General features: G+C 44.1%; 1 protein-coding gene across 3 annotated transcripts in view; it reads left to right on the forward strand.

Annotated features, from left to right (window-relative positions):
• Positions 1–16,627, forward strand: part of TM7SF3 (transmembrane 7 superfamily member 3) — a 30,344-nt gene extending 13,717 nt beyond the window's left edge. The window contains exons 2-12 of one of the 3 annotated variants that reach the window (XM_019544380.1): positions 3,717–3,871; positions 4,777–4,927; positions 5,395–5,515; positions 6,783–6,954; positions 8,056–8,233; positions 9,694–9,780; positions 10,259–10,339; positions 12,380–12,532; positions 13,976–14,073; positions 14,526–14,688; positions 15,337–16,627. In XM_019544380.1, the coding sequence (XP_019399925.1) occupies positions 3,717–3,871; positions 4,777–4,927; positions 5,395–5,515; positions 6,783–6,954; positions 8,056–8,233; positions 9,694–9,780; positions 10,259–10,339; positions 12,380–12,532; positions 13,976–14,073; positions 14,526–14,688; positions 15,337–15,599 (1,622 nt within the window). In that variant the 3' untranslated portion in view covers positions 15,600–16,627. Of the gene's footprint in view, positions 1–3,490; positions 3,508–3,716; positions 3,872–4,551; positions 5,516–6,782; positions 6,955–8,055; positions 8,234–9,693; positions 9,781–10,258; positions 10,340–12,379; positions 12,533–13,975; positions 14,074–14,525; positions 14,689–15,336 lie in introns of those variants that run through there. The other 2 variants (XM_019544381.1, XM_019544382.1) reach the window with 2 other exon arrangements.
• The last annotated feature ends 1,535 nt before the right edge of the window (positions 16,628–18,162 follow it).

Here is an 18,162-nt window from a genome sequence, read left to right on the forward strand (position 1 = left end):
CATTGAAGTTGGCTTTCCTAAAGTCAAGCATTTGCACTGTGCTAGTTGCCCTCCCCACCTTTCTCTGAATAGCAAACTGGATCATTTCATGATCACTGTCTCCTAGCTTCCCTTGTACTAGCACATCCCCCACCAGGTCGTCCCCAGAGGCTAACACCAGATCCAGTATGGCATTTTCCCTAGTGGGGACGAATACTTCCAGCACGAGGTGTAGGTCCTGTAGGCATGTCTGGAACCTTCGTGAGTGGCCGACTGCTCCTCCCAGTTGATGTCAGGGTAATTCATATGACCCACGACCACAACATCCTTTGCATGCACAGCCTCCCCAAGCTGCCTGGAAAATTCCAGATCCAGCTCTTCCTCCTGATGTGGTAGCCTGTAGTAACCCCCTACCACCAGATCCCGCTCCCCCCACCCTCCTTGAAGTTTGACCCACAGGGTCTCCGTTAAGTTTCCTCTGGTCCCATTTGGAAGGTAGAATTGGTATACTGTTCCCTTACATAGAGCGCAACCCCCCCCCCCCCCCCCCTTTTTTCCCCTTCCTGTCTCTTTTACACAACCTATAGCTCTCTGTCTAATGCCCAGTCAAATGCTTCATCCCATCGTGTCTCCATTAGGCCAACCAGGTCGATTTTACTATTTGCAAGCAGGAGAGCAAACTCTTGTTTGTTCCCCATGCTTCTTGCATTAGTGAAGAGACACCTTAATCCCACCCCCATGGGAGCCCTGGGCATTCCCCCTACCTGAGAGACAACTGGTCCCTTGGTATTTACCTGAGCTCTTACCTGGGCAGGTCCTACACTTAGTTGAATTTTTTTCCCTTTTCTATGGATCCCCATCCCCTGATGAACTTAGTTTAAAGCCTATTGGAGGAGGTCAGCTAGCCTGTTTTTAAAAAAAATAAAAAAAATTTACCTTTGGGGGAGAGATGGAGACCATCACACCCTAGGACACCCTCTGATCTGAAGTGTGGGTCGTGGTCCAGGAAGCCAAATCTGGTGTGACGACACCAACTCCAGAGGTGCCAGTTCACCTCATGCATGCAGGTGCTCTGCCACTGATGTCCGCTAACCGGGAGGAGTGACGAAAAGATCACCTGGGCCCCTGACTCTCTAAGCTTGGCCCCCAGAGCCCCGTACTCATCCATAATCCAGTCCGGACTATTCCAAGCCGCATCATTGGTTCCCGCGTGGTTGAGGACCATAAGATAGTAGTTGGAAGGCTGGATGAGATCAGTGATCTTCCCTGTGATGTCCCCAATCTTGGCTCCTGGGAGATGGTACACTTCTCACATTGGGGTCTGTGTGGTGGATAGGTCCCTCCGTTTCTCTGAGGAGGAAGTCCCCTATGACGATGACCCAACATCTCTTCTTCCGGGTCACTGGATGATGCTCAGTTGGTACAAATGATGGCTTGCTGGATGAGGGTGTGGCTTCCTCCCTTCCTCCTTCATCACGCCCAGTCTCCTCCAGCGCTGCCAGAGCCGCATACCTGTTCCCCAGTTGTACTGGAGTGACTGGCCCTGGAGGTGACCATCCTCCATTCATCTCCTGCAAACTCCTGGGTGGTGACAGCCTAAGGGGACGGGCCCTGCAGAGAGAAAGTACCTGTCAATCTCATCCTCCATGGCCCTGATCCCCTGCAGCCTGCTCACCTCCGCCTGGAGGTCTCTCACCTGCCCCTCCGGTGCCGCAATCCTGTCACAGGTGAGAGAAGCCCCTGCCTCTGCATCCGTCGTCCCCCCGCCCCCTGGCCAAGCCAGGCAGCCCCCACAGGCAGGTGGCCCCACCTACGTGTAAGCCTCGCTGGTCCCTGGGCCAGGAGGCAGCTGTGGGGCAGGAGCCCTGGCTGCACTCCATGTGACAACTGCCATGCTGTCACCCCCACTCACTTACCTGGAGATGACTGCTGCTGCTGCTGCTGTTGGCTCTTCCGCTGCCTGCGGCCTCTCTTACGTACCTCCCTGTGCAAACTCAGCGCGCCCCTAAAGAGCGCGGCTCCTGTCCGGTGTGGCTAAATAGGGTCAGGCAAGGAAAGAGTCCCCTGCCCAATCGCCAGCACCTAGCCCTGCTCACTCCCTTCCCCCAGCTTACCTTTTCATTGCCGCAGCTGTCCCTTAGCTGCCAATCGCTGCTGCTGCCGTCTCAAGGGTCGGGGGATACCAGGGGCACCATGTGCTCCCTCTGGTGAGCCGACTGCATTCCTCAATCTGTGCCCAGAATCCAGCCTTGGTATAGAGGTGCCACTGCAGCTGTCCAGAGTGTGAGACCTTCTCTATGGTCGCTAACCAGTAACTTTTCTCCAGGGTTTTAAGAGGCTGCCAGATCTTGTGAAGAGGTCTAACTATGGCTGTATATTCTGTGAGGGCAGGGTGAAGCTAGAAGAGCGCTGTTCTTCGGTTTGATGTGATTTGCTGCTGTTTGCTTTTTTTTTTTTTAATCACTGCTGGGGGTGGGGGACAAAGGGGTGGGAGGAGTCTTTAGCAGAGTGGCCTAGGTAGAATTGGTTGCAGAGGAAAGATGGAAGTAAGTAGCTCTAAGAAGAGATTTGTAGACATAGGCAAACAGGATGGAGTGTGTGCTGTGGAAGCAGGGTATAGTTTTGTCTTTGTGGGGAAACTCCCGTAGCTTATGAACACTCTTCACTAGTGCTGTTCCTTCAGCAGTACCACCCTTCAACAGTTATAGGGCATAATGGGCAATGTCAGCACTTTCTCTGTGAAGAAGTAGGTTGTGTATGTGCTTGTGCATGATAAAGTGGCTGTTCATTGCATTGCTTCATGTTAGGGGGAACTTTTGATATGGGCTGCACATCTTGGTTTCTGACTGATAGTGGCCAAACCACGTAGTCTTTTTGTATACTTTTTTTTTTTTGGTTTCAGTTGCAGCAGAAGTATGAGAAGAGGGAAGAGACCCAGGCTTACTTGCAGGATTTCAGAATAGTTGTTGTGTGCTGATTTCTCAATAAGAGTCTGGCAAGCTTTTTATAAAGTAATGAAGGTTCTGGGATATTTGTCTTAAGAGATGCTACCCAGGTTTTTAGCTCTGCTCTCCTCTTCCCTGACCACTACCTCCTTTTCTCCCTGTCCCCAGGAAAAGGGTTTCTGATCAAATAATATCAGATGTGCCCTTGCCTCTGCTGAACTCGTATTGTAGAAACAGTTAAGTCTCAGATCACAGGCACCAAGGAGAGAAAATCAGTTGCACCAAAATGGCTGAGTGGAGAGATGAAAACTGTTTGCCTTTCCTAGGAAACCTTGGGTGATACCCTGGGTCTGTGGATGTCTATAGCAAAACTTGCATGGAGCTTAGTCTTAAACTGTCTTGAGGCAGTGTGCACTGTCAATGCACTGTCTTGACTAGGACAGCAGATTTGTTACTTTGCTGTTATCTTGGCTTTCAATACTATCTCTCTTGTATTTACTCTGTATTGAGTGCTGCTTGCCCTTAATTGCACTGGCTGGTTGCTCAGGACTGTTAGAATTGGAAGGGTAGTGGTGGTTTTTGTGTCTGTTAAACTAGACTTCTTAGTGAGGACAATTCTCCTCCACTTTGCGTGCCAGGCTTTATTAAATTGTCTGTTCTTAAGGTGCAGATCTTTGTGTAGCTGGCTGACATTCCTGTCATCAGATGACAAAGAATATTTCTGGCCCTTTTGAACTTCAACTCTTCAATCTACTTAACTATACAGTAAAAAAGACTTTTATTTTAATACAGGTCTTCTTGAGATGTCTCTGGGAAAGTTTAGAAATGTCCTGCTTAATGAGACTAACCCAGTGGAAGCTGTAATAAGGAACATTGCAAGCAACGTGACTCTCATTATTTTTCAAGCTCATGCCCAGCAAAAAGATGTCACAGTATCCTTTGATAAGGTGGGTTTGAAGTGCAGTGTCCTGTGTGCATGTTAACTGTCAACTCTCATTAGGGGAGGAAGAGTAGCAATTAACTCTGGGACAAAGGGTGTTTTATCATTGCTGGAGAGAGCTGACCTTGTGCATTTGTGTGCATCTGCATGTACACCAGTTTACTCCTGAAAAGAAAATGGGAATCTTCCCTTGTCTAGTCTATCTCTTGGCTGCTTGCTATTTCTTCCTTGTGATATAAAGCCACTTGCTGTTAATGTTGATGAGTTTTTTGTCTTGTGTTCTCATGAAAATAATTGCTGTGTCTCATTTGGCTGTGGTGTTCTTGGTTTCCTAGATGTTTGTATTTATAGTAGAAACAGACTCTTTGTTTTTGCAATTTGCCTTTCTTATAAGGTTCTTTTACAAGAGCAAAATGACAGTTGAATCTTTGCTGCTGTTACTGGATATATTATCAACTCTGGGGTTTGGCGGAATTAATTTCTGAAGCTTACATGGTCCCCAAGTCTTCCACTTAGTTTATTATTTTAACTTCCAGTGCAACAAGAATGTGCATTTATAAAGTGTGGCCCAGTGCTACTGGGTTGGATCATCTGAAATTCAGGTGCTCTGTTGCAATGAGGATGTAAGTGGCTCCTGAAACAAAATGTACCTACAGTCTAGTTTCTATGTATTCCATTGCTTGGTAGTGGTTGTTGTTTTTTTAACCTAAACAAAATGGTATTACTTTTCAATGTAAAAATAAAGCAGTTGCTGGCTTAAGAGCTGACTTCATTGTTTGCAGTATGCAGTTCAGTAATATGTATAGTCCACATCTATGCAACTTCAAGAAGGAGCTCCCTCTGCTCTGTCTTTGTGCTTATAGTACTGCCATGCTTACATGCATTCAACTTGCTCTTTTTTTTTTTTGTTAGTTTCCCTCTACAAATAACTCTGCAACTGGAGCAGACAGAGGGTTAATTTCCATCCTTCGTCCTCAACAGAGCATATGTACGTGGTACCTACAGTCTCTTGAAGCTAACCAGGTGTTCAGCACAGCTGTTTCTATCCCGTATACAGCAAGAGGTACTGTTCTTAATGCATTCTCTTTATGGGGTAGCAACAGGAGTTGAGGTACAGATCATTCTTTAGAAGGCCATATGTACTGCATTCTATTCTGGGTGTAATGAATATACACAGATTTGCCAAATGCCAGAAATCTTAGCTTTGGCAACTCATTCTACCAAGGTTGATGTTCATGCTTAACTGACTTGCTAACCTTCTGAGCATGCAATCCACTTGATTGTGGAGCCTGCTGTACAGATCCCATCAATTTAAAGCTCTAGTCATGCAGACCGCTATGCATGTGTCTAGTCCTTCAGTGTTCCCACTGCATGTTTTAGGATCTGAGTCTTGGACTTCGGGTTCTTTTGGAGACCTGAACATTAAGGCTGTAATAAGAGATGAATTTCAAAGCAGTAGCGAAAATGCTGCCTGGGGGAATGGGAAGAAGAGAGATGCTACCGCTCATAGTTCTCTTGTTTGTTTTTTAGACCCTATCCCTGGAGGTTGCAATCTTGAATTCAACTTGGAAGTTGATCCTAATATTTATTTGGAGTATAATTTAGTTGACACTCGCATCAAGTTTGCTCCAGCTAACCTGGGATCTACCAGGTGTGTGGTGTCGGTACATAACAAATGGTCTTCCTCATACTGCATCTGGGCAAGGCTATAAATGCTTCATAAATTCTAATGGAAGGGCTGTGGGCTTGACTTCTAGCAACAATTTCTGACCTCCAGTAAAAGAACTAAAGTATATGAGAGCAGGAAACAAAATACTTAGTGGAGTCCCAAATCTCTCTTCCTCCTATATGGAGGAAGGAAGTGAGGGGGTAAAATACTTGTAGCTCACCAGGATAAATGATTATTGGGATGATCAGTTGTTGTTTTTTTCCTGTGGTAAACGGCTATTATGTTCCAGAAATGGCTGTATTATAATATACATACCGCAACTCCTTACTTTATTACCATGAAAGCAGGGTACTTCTCTTCCGTAATATGCTTATCACCTGAAGTCCTAATCTTTCAAGTAATGGATTACTCTGGATAGCAGGTGGTAAAGATAAGGCCTGGTGAATTTGGTGCCTTTGTTAGAGCGAAGACTTCCCCAAATCTTTTCTAAAGCTGCATACACTGGGTTCAGAGAACTGAATGGACCCTATTTGAGTTAATCTCCTGTAGATTAAAATAAAAAGAATATAATGGCAGAATTGTTTCAGCTGTTGCAGTAACTTGGAAACATAGTATGAACATTGCTTCCAGTGACTTGCAGGACTTGTTAGTCCTAAACAAGCTCCAGAGTAGTAACATACTCTTACTTGTCTTTAGAAATGCACAGTGAAATACAGTCCTTTCCCATTGTTACAAGTTGTCACTGTAATTTGGTGAATGATTGAAGTGCAAATTTTTCATCTAGAATTTCTCTGTAAAGAACCCCAAGTACCCCAAACTTTTAATGAAGTCCAGGCTGGGATCTAAATTTTGAAGTACCAGTTTTTCAGACCTGGTGTTCTGTTTCTTTCCATTGAATACCAGCTCCACATCTGGAGTCTTGAGGCACCTTTTTTCTGTACTCTGGGGGTGGACTGGTGTCTTTTTAAAGCTGCTTCAAGAGCTACTCTAATTAGTGTCACAGTGTCTCGTGTGTCAGCATCCCCATGCTTCAAAATGGTGGTAGGGGTGCTTGAACATTGAGCAAGCTTTAGTTCAAGTGCCCCCATTGCCATTTTGAAGTGCAGGGATGCTGATACATGTAACATGGGAGGCTGCTTTGACATGCTGGAATTGCAGTGCATCAGAGCAGCCTCTATGCTTGTGTACAGGCACCTTTTGGTTTGTCTATAGCCAGTAGAATTTTTTTTTTTTTTTTTTTTAATTCCAGAGGTGAGAGTCCTCCTTCATGTGATTCTGGTACTGGACAGAATTCTAGATGGCGACTACACTATGATATCTATCAGTATTTCTTGCCAGAGAATGATCTTTCAGAAATAACACTCATGAGCCACCTACGGAAGATGTCAGATGTGAAGAGCATCAAAGCTAATGGTGTGAAAGTAAGTTTTGCCAAAGGTTGCTTGCAGGTCAAACTATGGTTGCTCTGGCTCCAGATTCCTGCAGAGGGATAAATGGATGAGCAGAGTGATGTGCTGAAGCTACAGGCTCCTCTGCATTTGGATTCTTTTGCTGCTGGTCTGTATTCTGTGGTAGGTCCCAGGTCTTGGCTCCCTGGCTTTTAAATTGCCCCATGTGCAACTCTCAGCTGGCATTTAAAGCCTGCAGGGCTGTGAACTGGTATGGGGATAGCTTCCCCAGCCCTGTGCCTGTCCTTTGAGACTGTGTGCAAGCCCTCCTATCACCACCCATCTGGGCAGTGGAGGTGGCCCTCCTTAAAGCCTCAGGACTGGGCTTGAGGGCTGTTTTCCTGAGGCTTTCTTCCTGATCTCCCATGGGTGCAAGGCTGCTTCCTGCCCTCCTCTGTGCCACCTGTCCGTTGACTGACTGGCTGGAGAGGCACGGGTGGAACTCTCCTGGGCTGGAATCATGCCAGGGCTCCAGCCCCAAACCTGCTGTACCTTTCCAGGTTCCTATGGCAGGAATGGCCCTGGGGCTGCAGGAGGGTTCCTGCCACAAGAATGCTCCTCCTGCTTCCCTCCCACTTTGCTGCCACCCCCCAGTCAATCATTTGATAGGTGGGATAGGGGTCAGGGTCCCCACAGTTTTCCCTGACAACTTGTCTCTGGCCAGGCTGTTGGGGGAGCCCTGCTTTCTATCAGGTTGGATGTCTGTACATTTCTCTGGCAAGGACAATTTGGATCAGGAGCAGGGAAATCTGCCTCATGGGTACCCCATCTAGTGTCTTGTGAAAGCCAGATTTTCTATAGCAAGTGATCTCTTGAATGTCTGTGCAACTCTTTGCCTGGAGAAGGGTTTTTACCCAGACAAATGAAACATCAGTACATAGCTGTAGTCTTCCCTCTGCATTTTTAAGTACTATTGGAGTCTGTGCTCAACAGAACTATGGTAGGGTTTTATTTGACGGATTTGGCAAACATTCTTACTCAGTGGTATGCAGTCAAGGGAGGAAATAGGAAGACCCCTTTGTAGGATAATAAAAGCAACCCTCAATTAATGGAAGCTTTGTTTGTTTGTTTCAGATGATTACCTTAACAACTAATGACAAAACTGATGCTTACTTTTCCTCACTTCCTGGACAAGGCGTCATCTACAACATCATTGTTTGGGATCCACTCTGGAATACTTCTGCAGCATATGTACCTGCTCATACATATGCTTGCAGCCTTGCTACCCCAGTGGATAACTGTCTTTCTCCCAGTAAGTCAAATAAGCTTGTACCAGTTCATATACACTCCCACTTTGGGAAAGTACCAAGATCTGAGCTAGGACTTCCATACATAACGACAGCCTTGCACGATACCATAAGATATTTTAGTCCCTGCCCCTCAGGAATTTTTTGATAAAGTGGAGGTGGTGACCTACTGTTCCTCAAAGATTGCACATGTGTGGCACACAAGTGCACACATAGCACTCATTGTCTAGCTCTCAGCTTGACAACTTGTTCTTGTGGTCAACCTATGTTCTTAGTCTTGTTGACCACATTACTGATGATGTGACAACTGTGACACATGGGCCAAAAAGGAAAGAGAATCCAGCTTCTTCCTATAACTGCACTACCTGGCAGGGTGACCAGGAATAAAGGTATTCAGTATTGCCAATCTGATTAAATGACTCCATGTAGGGAGTGAATCTCTTGAGTAAGAAGGTAGCATCTTTACACAACTATTCCTCTGATCATAACTGTTGACAAGGGAGATGACAGCAAGAAAATGAGGCCTAATTCTTCAGTGCCTCAAGCAAATTTTGAGCTTAGTTGCTGTGTGAAGTGCATTGATTGTAAGGGGAAAGCATAGGTACCACTTAAATTCCAATAGTGTCTTGCATCTGCCTTACAAGGGCATCAGTTTTGCCCAAACAGAAATGCAGTGGAGAGCAGAGCCTATAGTTTTTTGTTAATCTTGGCATATGAATATACTTTTTTCCCACATGCTATAACTTAAACAGCTGAGGTCATTCAGCCAAAGCATTCTGCAATTTGTGGGAGTAAGATGGTCTGTCTAAGGCTTTTCATGACCATTAAGAGAACCTGCTAAACTAGCTTCCTTCCTGTAAATCATTAAACACAAGAATATAACACAAAAACATCTAGAAAGTTCCCTCAAACTATTCCAAGCTAATAAGGAAGCTTACAGAAAGCAGAATTTCCTTCTGTATAAAGAACTTTTTGTCTCAGTAGAGGGGAGTTATGGTGATATACTCGTTTAACACATGACAGGAGCAAGTCTCCTCCTGAATGGCTGTTTATGCTGTGACTTTGTTTTTGCAGTATGGTTCAGTGTGGCTGTGGCTTGCCATGCAGTCTAGTTTCCAAAACTGGAAGGCTATCTGGATGGTAAAAGCTATCAATACCTTGCTAGCATAAGAATTTGTATTCATTTTAAATGAAATGTAAACTTGTACAGCTTAAAGCTAGGATTTCGGAGTTCCAATTCTGTTACTAATTCAATAGGTAGAAAAACCCACAGTCTGAGTTTTGGCACTGCTCATCTGCTATAAGTGTTGTGCTGATCAAAAGTATTGATAGGGTCTTATGCATCTGAACAGTCAATACTTGCTATCAACAGTGAGGTCTTGGCTTGTTTGTGTAATCAAACAAGTTTAAAAGTGTAAAAAATAAAATAAAAATCATCTTACCTGTTCATTTTGTTTCCTTATAGCCAAACTCCCTACCAAAATATTCTTCACCATTCTTGCTGTCCTTGGCCTCTTCATTTGTTTCTTTGGACACAGGTTCTGGAAAACAGGTACTGTTTGGCTTGTATGTGTTGGACAGAGTCAAGATTTCATGTGTGCCAACTACATAATTCACAAGCCTGGTCCATCATGCTGTCTCTTAACTATGAATTGCTGCATACATCACAGCAAGGTCTCTTCTAAATAACCATGCTAGTGGGATGATCATTTGTGTGCACTAAAACTCTGGCCTTGAGTAATAACAGAACAGGAAGTTGAAACTAGTGGGAGGTGGACTAGGATACCTGTTGGAAACTAGCTGAAGTTTTTAGTGTTTTGTAGGAGTGAGCTCATTTGCCAGTGCCAGATGCTTGAAAACCTGTTGTTTTTTGTTTTCCCCCCCCCCCCCAGTCTTTGCACATTGCTTAATGGGGATCCCAGTTAATAGGTTTTGGTTTCTTCAACTGTTCTTGGAGTAGGTATAGTGTAGAAGGCTGTATGAAAGCATGCTAAACTACTCTTTTTTTTTTTTTTATGTTTCTACTTCAGACTTGTTCTACATGGGCTTCATCTTCATGGGATTATTTTTCTTTGTATTAATTACAAGAGTGACTAACCTTGGTTATGATGGTGAGTAAAGACAAACTTGCAGTGTTTTGGGAGTAGTGAGGAAAAGAATACGTTCATGATCTGAAAAGCCTATTGAAATCCATGGGGATTAGCAGGGTCTCCATTTTACAATGGGGAAAAAGCAGTGTGGACTAGTTGTGCGTGTGTCCGTGTGTGCGTGCGTGCATGCATGCAGACTTTGCCATCTCCTAGGAAACAAGCAAGGCCACTGAACTGAGTCTTAATGGCTATTGCCTAAGCGGTTCCAAAGAACCCAGAAATAACTGTCATTTCACAACCTGAAACCATATCTGTTACTGTTTAACTGCAGGACACCAGAAGCTTAAATTTGGATACAAATTTTAGAACTTGGGAAGGTAGTGGAAAAATTGCAACATTTCCCATCTTCCCCCTCCTTTTAGTCACCAGGCCACCCTTTATTGTAGTGGATTGGGCCTCAGGATCTGGGGTTAATTCCTGGCTCTGGTTCAGACTTCCTTTTTCAATCTGGCTGCATGTGGCCAGGCCATAGCATCTGAATTGCAGAAGAGCCTACCCCACTTTTAATCAAGCTTTTCATATCTGTAAAATGAGGTCTATATTTTTCTTTGCGTATGCCTCTGACGAGCTTACTCTTTATGTATAGAATCTAGAATAGGGCAGCCTTGATGCAGGAGGTGGGAAACCTAAGTCAGTGGTTCTCAACCTCTTTAGTCTCGAGATACTGCTGTCCATAACTTCAGAATTTCATGGCATTCCAGTTGAGAATCATTGAACTAGAATCTAAATTCAGAAAAGACATATGGAGGGATGCATTGAGGCTAAAAAGAACCACTGGCCTAGCTGTTCCAGCTAACAGTGGCAAGATGGAACCTGCTGTGCCCAGCTCTCTACTTTCTGTCATCAGTTTGTATCTGTAGTAGTAAGTTGGGCCCCCTTCTACTCAGCTGATCCTGTGGGATCTCATAAGCTGGTAATCATTCATGTGGCCCCTGCCACTGGCCCTGGGAGCATGGGAAGTTTGGAGGCAACTAACTGGGATGCAACAGCTTGGCTGTCACCCACTTGCATCAGAGCAGGCTGCTGGAAACATGGGGAAAGCTGACACAGTGACTGCCTGAGGACAGCTGCAGTCTTCAGAGAAGCAGCCATGGGTGCTTCTGGGGTAGCTGTAGTAGGCACACAGGGCTCCTTCAGGGAGGAGAATATTGGTCTCATACAAGGGCCAGGTGATGCATCACCCCAGCATGTTGCTGGACCCTGGTTGAGAATTTTTGTTCTAGGTACTGTTGGCATACACAGTAGGGCTGTGCAAAGCTTCAGAAACTGATTTGATTCGGCGACCAAATCTCCAAATCTGAATCAAATCAGGAGACTCTTTAATGTCTCCGAATCGAATCAGAAAGATTCATAAATGCAGTTCTAAATGTTTTGTCTATGTATCTCTAGGTACTAGGCAACTCGTGATGGGCAGATAAAGCATCCCACGAGAGCATGGGTGGCGGTCTCCAGTATGCTTGGCAGCAGACCCGGAAGTGGACCAGAAGCACTTCCGGGTCTGTCGGGGAGCTGCCCCGTGCCTCCCCTCAGCTCGACGACTGATGCCTCTTCTGGGTCTGGGAGGCACATGGGGTCCTCCCCCATGGCCAATTGCCAAACTGGGGAGACGTGAGGGGGCTCCCTAGCATGCTTGGTGGCAGACCCAGAAGTGGACCAGAAGTACTTCGATCCGAATCAGATAGGGCCTGTTTCACACACCCTTAACGCACAAGCTTTCTCAACCTGATGCTTACCAAAGGCAGGAAGAAGAAACTGTGACAACAGAATCCAGGGCTGTTTACACTTGGAGGAACAAAAATCAAATGCAAAAGCAGCACATCTACAGCCGAGTACTTGCATTTGACCACTGCAAATATTAAGGCCTTAAATTTTATACACTGAAATCTACAATGATGTTGCAGTGCATGGGAGCTTTGTAATGGCAGCCTTCTGAGTTGTAATGTCATCCAAAATAATGGATATTTGAAATCCTAGAAGCACTCTTCTTTTTCTCTTTTACAGTCTGCCTGATTCTGGCTGCTGTAGCTGGAATTGTTGGAGGACTTCTCCTGGTTGCTTATTGGTGGAGGTTTGGTTTTGTCCCACTCTGCATGGTGCTTGTTGGACTTATGCTGGGACTCCTCTTTTCATCCGTGATCTTCTTCACTCCACTAGGTATGCCCTCTGTTAATGTCTGAGGTTGGCTTTTCATATTTATCTGCTGATGCAGCTTTAATTCTAGAGGAGGGTGCCACCTTCTGGCTAGTCTATGGAGAGTGTCTCTAGAACTGGGAAGTAGGCATGTGAGCCGTCTCTCATCTTTAATGTTGGAAGGGCTGTGCTACACCTCTGCAGCTCTCCTGAAGTAAGCAGCACTGCAAGGACTCCTTAATAGTGTTCATAAGAGGGGAGAGGGGTAGAATCCCCTAGCCCTTCTAGTCTTCTCTATAAACATGTGGCAAAACTGCAAACAAGCCTGTATTATAGTTGGAGCTGTCCCTAGGCAGCTTGCTGTTTCAGCAATTGAATGGGATGTCAGTTCTACCCCATGTCTGGATGAACACACTACCTGTTCTACATGCCCTATTCTTTCACTCAAACTGTCTTGAGGCCAGTTGTAACAATGGAGAATCTGCCATATAGTAACAATGAGGGGAGTTTTGGCTGAAGATTCAGATACCTCTCTTTAATCCAGAATAGAATACCTTGATTTGAAACACCAAATGCAGAACTTTGTTGATAGTCTTGTCCCCAAGGGAGTTGGATTCATGCTTCCAGCTGTACTCCGAAGCATCTAGTCTGACTACACTAACAGGTTTTTACTGTTGTTGCATCTCCCTAGTGAATCTGAAAGAAGATGTCACTAAAAGCATGTTTATAGTTGGATGACTGAACTGAAGTCCCTCTGGGTCAGCAGCATAAGCAATGCTTTGCTTAAACCTCCGGAGACTTAATTTAATCTTCAGCCTTACTCTGGCAGTGGAACTCAAGCAGCAGTTTCCCCTCTCTCTCCCCAGCTTTGGCCAGGGGGTTTAATGCAACCTGAAGAAGAGGCATGTCTGCATACTATAGGCTGTGCATGTCACTTAAATGAAGTATGAACATTGATCTCTGTGCAGTCCTGTAACAAAAGTGTGAGTGCTTTGCATGGGTGGAGAGATCTGCCTATTTGAATTCATTTTGAAGCAGAAACTCTGGGTCTGTAAATCCAGTTAGGCATCAAGAGTCTCCTTCAAATCTGGTAAAAGACTCTTCCTTACCCTAAATAAGAAGTTTTGCATATAAACGTTTCTTCTCGCTGATTCTGTTGTGCAGACTTACATTACCTACAGCTTATTGCACTAAACACATTAGATTGGTTATGGGCTGTTTTAAGACGAGTCTCTAAGAGTATTAGCACTGCATAGCACAGACAGGAAGGAATTTGGCATGTGAGTGCTACTGCCTGTAACTTCAGACGTAACTCAAGGGTCTTGGCTTGCCTTACTGAGGTTTTATAACACCATGTGTGTTGATATGAGATTTTCTTCTTCATGTTGTTGGGGCATTTTAATTTGAAAATAGATGTGATTTCATTGGGCACGCTTGTGGCTGACAAGTAGAATGGTGTCTTCACAGGAGATTACAGGGTTTTTCGCGACGATGCCGTGTTTTGGGTGACCTTTTCTTGCATAGCCTTGATGATTCCAGTAGTCTTTGTTGGCTGTCCAAGAATTGTAAGTATTTGCACAACGCTTTCTATAATTAGGATGGATGCATGATGACCTTCAGCAAATTTCAGTAAACCATCGTGCAACTTTGTACAGCTCTCTAAAGAGCAAGGCTGCTGTGGCATGTGCTATGGAGAAAAAAACTCTTCATTTATTGTATTGGGATCCCATTATTTTGGGTGCTGTAGAAGCATTTAGAAATTTTATGCTGAAGAACTTCAATACATTGGACAAGACTTAATACATGGGGACCATTTGAGGGAGGCAGGAGGAGGTGGGCTGGAGAAAAGGGAAAAAGCAATGGCAATAAGAGGCTACAAGACTAGTGGTGCTTGCAGATTTCTTAAGTTGCATCTTTGTTTAAAATTTTATCATGAAGTTCCCTCCTATTATCTCCAAGGGAGAAATAATACTCCTAATTGGAAAGTGCAGAATGATCTGATTTTTGTCTCTTGTAGCTGAACATACTGGCTTGTGGCATAGTAGGCTCTTACTCAGCGGTTTTAGCTATTGCTTGTTACCTGTACACGAGCCTTGCTTACATCACCCTGGACCTGCTCCGGAGAGTTCTGAAGAATGACTTCAGCAGAGCTTATACTAATGTGCCCTTCCAAACAAATGGTAAGCAGTATTGCCATAAACCTGTAGGTCTGCTTGTAACTTTGCTTCAGAGAACTTACCATTTCCTACCCTAACCCCTATGATATTGGAGCACCTAGTGAATATGTAGCCATGTTTCTTTGCCCCAGCTATCTTATGAATATACAAAGATCAGGTGACTCAGCAGTTTTGCATCTGCTCGCTGTTCTATAAAAGCTTGAGTTCCAGATGTTGCTATGTTTCTTTTTTATTTTCTTTTTTAAAGAAGATTTGTTATCTTTTTAACTGCCTATAAAAAGCTGTTCCTAATCTGGGTTAATAAATCATGGGCAGTAAGGCAGCAAAAGCCAGTCTTAAATTGCATTTAAGAAAAAAGGACTGGAAGGGACCTTCTTTACCACTAAGCTTAGTGGGCTGCTTTTGTAGGCACCAAATCCATATGATGCCCTTCACAAACTGAAGTACAGTGCTGCATATCAAGAGCTTTAGCCCTCTTTTCCAAAATGATGCACAGAAATATTGTTCAGTGCACAAAAAGGTATTGAAATCTATCCAAGACATGAATTGGGGTGCCTTCTGCAGGGAGGTGGGGTGGTGAGACAGGAGGAGAGGAATCCTGTCTTGCTGGTGCCATTACAATGGAATTAATGTCTTCCTTCTCCCTTATAGATTTTATCATCCTGGCAGTCTGGGCAATGCTGGCACTTGGCGGAGTAACAGTGCAGCTTCGCCGAGAAAGAGGTGAGGTACCCTTCCCACCACACCCTTATCGGATCTGGAAGCGAGAAAGGGAGCGTAGGAGCACCAATATCCTGGATCCCAGCCACCATGTCCCTCCACTGAGAGAGAGGATCCATAACAAACTATTGCAGATTGGGGAACTCTTCCGGAAAGAGCAAGCAGCTGGGGAAAGAACTCCACTACTTCTTTGACTGACTGACCCAACACTGGTGACATCAGCTAAAAAGGGCTCTAAGAATTTACTGGGCTAAGGATGTTTGTGGACTGACATCCATCCAGCAGTGCTAGACTGTTCTTATTGCCTAGTGCTGCTTCAGAGACAGTGTGCTGGACATGGAAGATAAATGGTGTATTGGACACTAACCTATACCACTTTTTTTTTTTTTTTTAAATGGTTCACTTGCCCTACTCTACTATGCAACTCTTGCTGGCTGTAGAGAGCTTGTACTAAGGTTGGAGTACACAGAGTGCAATGACCAAGGTGTTTGTCTTGTCTTTTGAAATATTTAATGTGCAGGTACAACAAGACTAAGACTAAAAAAAATTTAAGAAAGTTCCTTGTGATCAAAATGTGCTGTGTCAGAATTCTACCCTTGTCTTGCAAAAATCCCATCCAAAATACTTATCTCTGTTCCTAATGAATGTGCACATTCTGTGCTTAACATGCAAGGAAAGAACGATGCTGAAGACTATATATTGAAGGAAGTACCTTTTTTAACTGCAGTGTCATTGCCTATTAAACCTTCAAAATGGGTACAAAACCCACATCTCTAAACACAAGAACTATTTTTTAACTGTTGTTGAACCATGATAAACTACCAAGAAACTTGTGAGTTTAAATTGCACTAGATTCATGCTTCTGTATTCCTGTGTGCCTAGATTCAAGAACTAGGCTCTTGATCTGGGAAGGAATAAGAGAAGCTCTTGCTGCCCTTGCTTTAAGCTGGTTTTGATATCACTTCTGTAGCAAGCTGTTCATCTGGTCTATGCCTAGTAGTACTGTACAGAGATGATGGCTGCTAATAGAACACAAAAGTTTTCCTGCCCTTTTACCTGCTTCCTGAAGTGGTTTTTTTTCCTCTTCTTTTATTTGAGTTTCTTTTTTGTTATTCCTTGCCATGTGCAAGAAAGAATGGCCTTGTTTTAATTATCAGAAAGTGAAAGCATTGTTAACCTGCATTAATTATTAGACAACCTGATTTAGTACCTCCAGAAAAGAGAACCCCCTCCAGCATATCTTGAACTTTGAGACATGACTTCTAAAATCAATGCTTTTATTTTCCCTTGGGGGGGAGGGGGCCGTTGGGAAAGAGGTATGAACAGCTTACAGTGTTGACCTGAAACCTTGCTGGCTACAAATATGTAGCCTTTTCTTGCACTCTGCCTTCTCAACAGCATGCACTCAAATTAAAGTATTGTCTAAAAGGAGTTCTAGGACCACCTTATTACTCCACGGACCATGATTGTATTTCTCTACTTTAATCACTAAAAACTTGTATTTCCTCTGAACAGTGGAAAGGAGTGTCATAGTTGTGGATCACTTAAACACAGGACTTTCTCCTCCAGCCCCCCCTCCACTCCAAAAACTGTCCAACTGTCCTTCACTTTTTTTTGTGTGTGTACATAGTGATGTCACACTTTTTAAAGCTATCACTGCAGCATCTTACCTTCTAGGGCCCCATCTTGCTTATTCAAGTGGCTTTGTTTTCCTTTTTCCTCCATTGCCCTTATACCTCTACCATGTGTGTAGCAAATAGCATTGACCATTCTTGCTCCAATGAAAATCTTTACAGAATAATTTGTAATGAAACCACCACTAACAGTACAATACAAAGTCACCCAAGCAAACTTCAGTTGTGAGCCACGCAACCTCCCAACTTGTTAATAAAGCCTTTTTTTTCTTTTTGAGGTCTTGATATCAAGACCATTTTAATACTAACAAGAACAATTTTAAAGGCCAACTTTTCTTAATTTTCACTCCATGGCATGTTCATCTTTAAGGCTGACCTGAGGTAAAGGTAAAGATCAAGTCTATTTTGATTGCTAAAGGCCAGATTCTCAAGTGGTAAAGCTAGGTGGAACTCAACAGCCATGTTGATCTCTACCTGCTGGGGATCTGACTCCAAATACACTGTTCCCCACTGCTCACCTAGGGGAAGGAGGCCTACCTCCATGTTATATACCAACCTGGTGCTTTTTGACTGCCTTATAGGGCTGATAATACAGAGCATAACTTTGCCACATACAGTGGCCAAAGTAGCAAACACTTACTTATTTTGGTGTGTTACTACTCTGAAACATGTTTATCTTGTTTCTATAATTACCGAGCTCAGCATTGAGAGAGAGAGAGAAACAGATTTAACTCAAATATTTTCTATCTTTTTATAATAAAGATGTTTCAACAGGCTGTGGAATCAAAAGGGTCTGATCTTGAGATGCTTTGGGTATGCAGATGGCCTGAACCCATTCTGACTGCTGCATGCATCCCTGCATTCTGTGCATTTCTTGTGCAGCTTCAAAGGATGAGGTGGGATTGCATTCTTACAATTACAACTTGAGGTCCCAATTGAGATGACAGCTACTCAGTGCCGTATAAAACAGGAGTATGTGATTGGAACTGCTTACAACTTAATTGGACAATTCCTTGGAAAAAGGAGACTGAAAAGATTTCATAGACATTAGGGCTGGAAGGGACCTCGGGAGATCGAGTCCAGCCCCCTGCCCAAAGGGCAGGAAGTCAGCTGGGGTCATAGG

This window comes from Crocodylus porosus, unplaced genomic scaffold, assembly GCF_001723895.1.
Source record: "Crocodylus porosus isolate Cpor-Errol unplaced genomic scaffold, CroPor_comp1, whole genome shotgun sequence".
Lineage (NCBI taxonomy): Eukaryota > Metazoa > Chordata > Crocodylia > Crocodylidae > Crocodylus > Crocodylus porosus.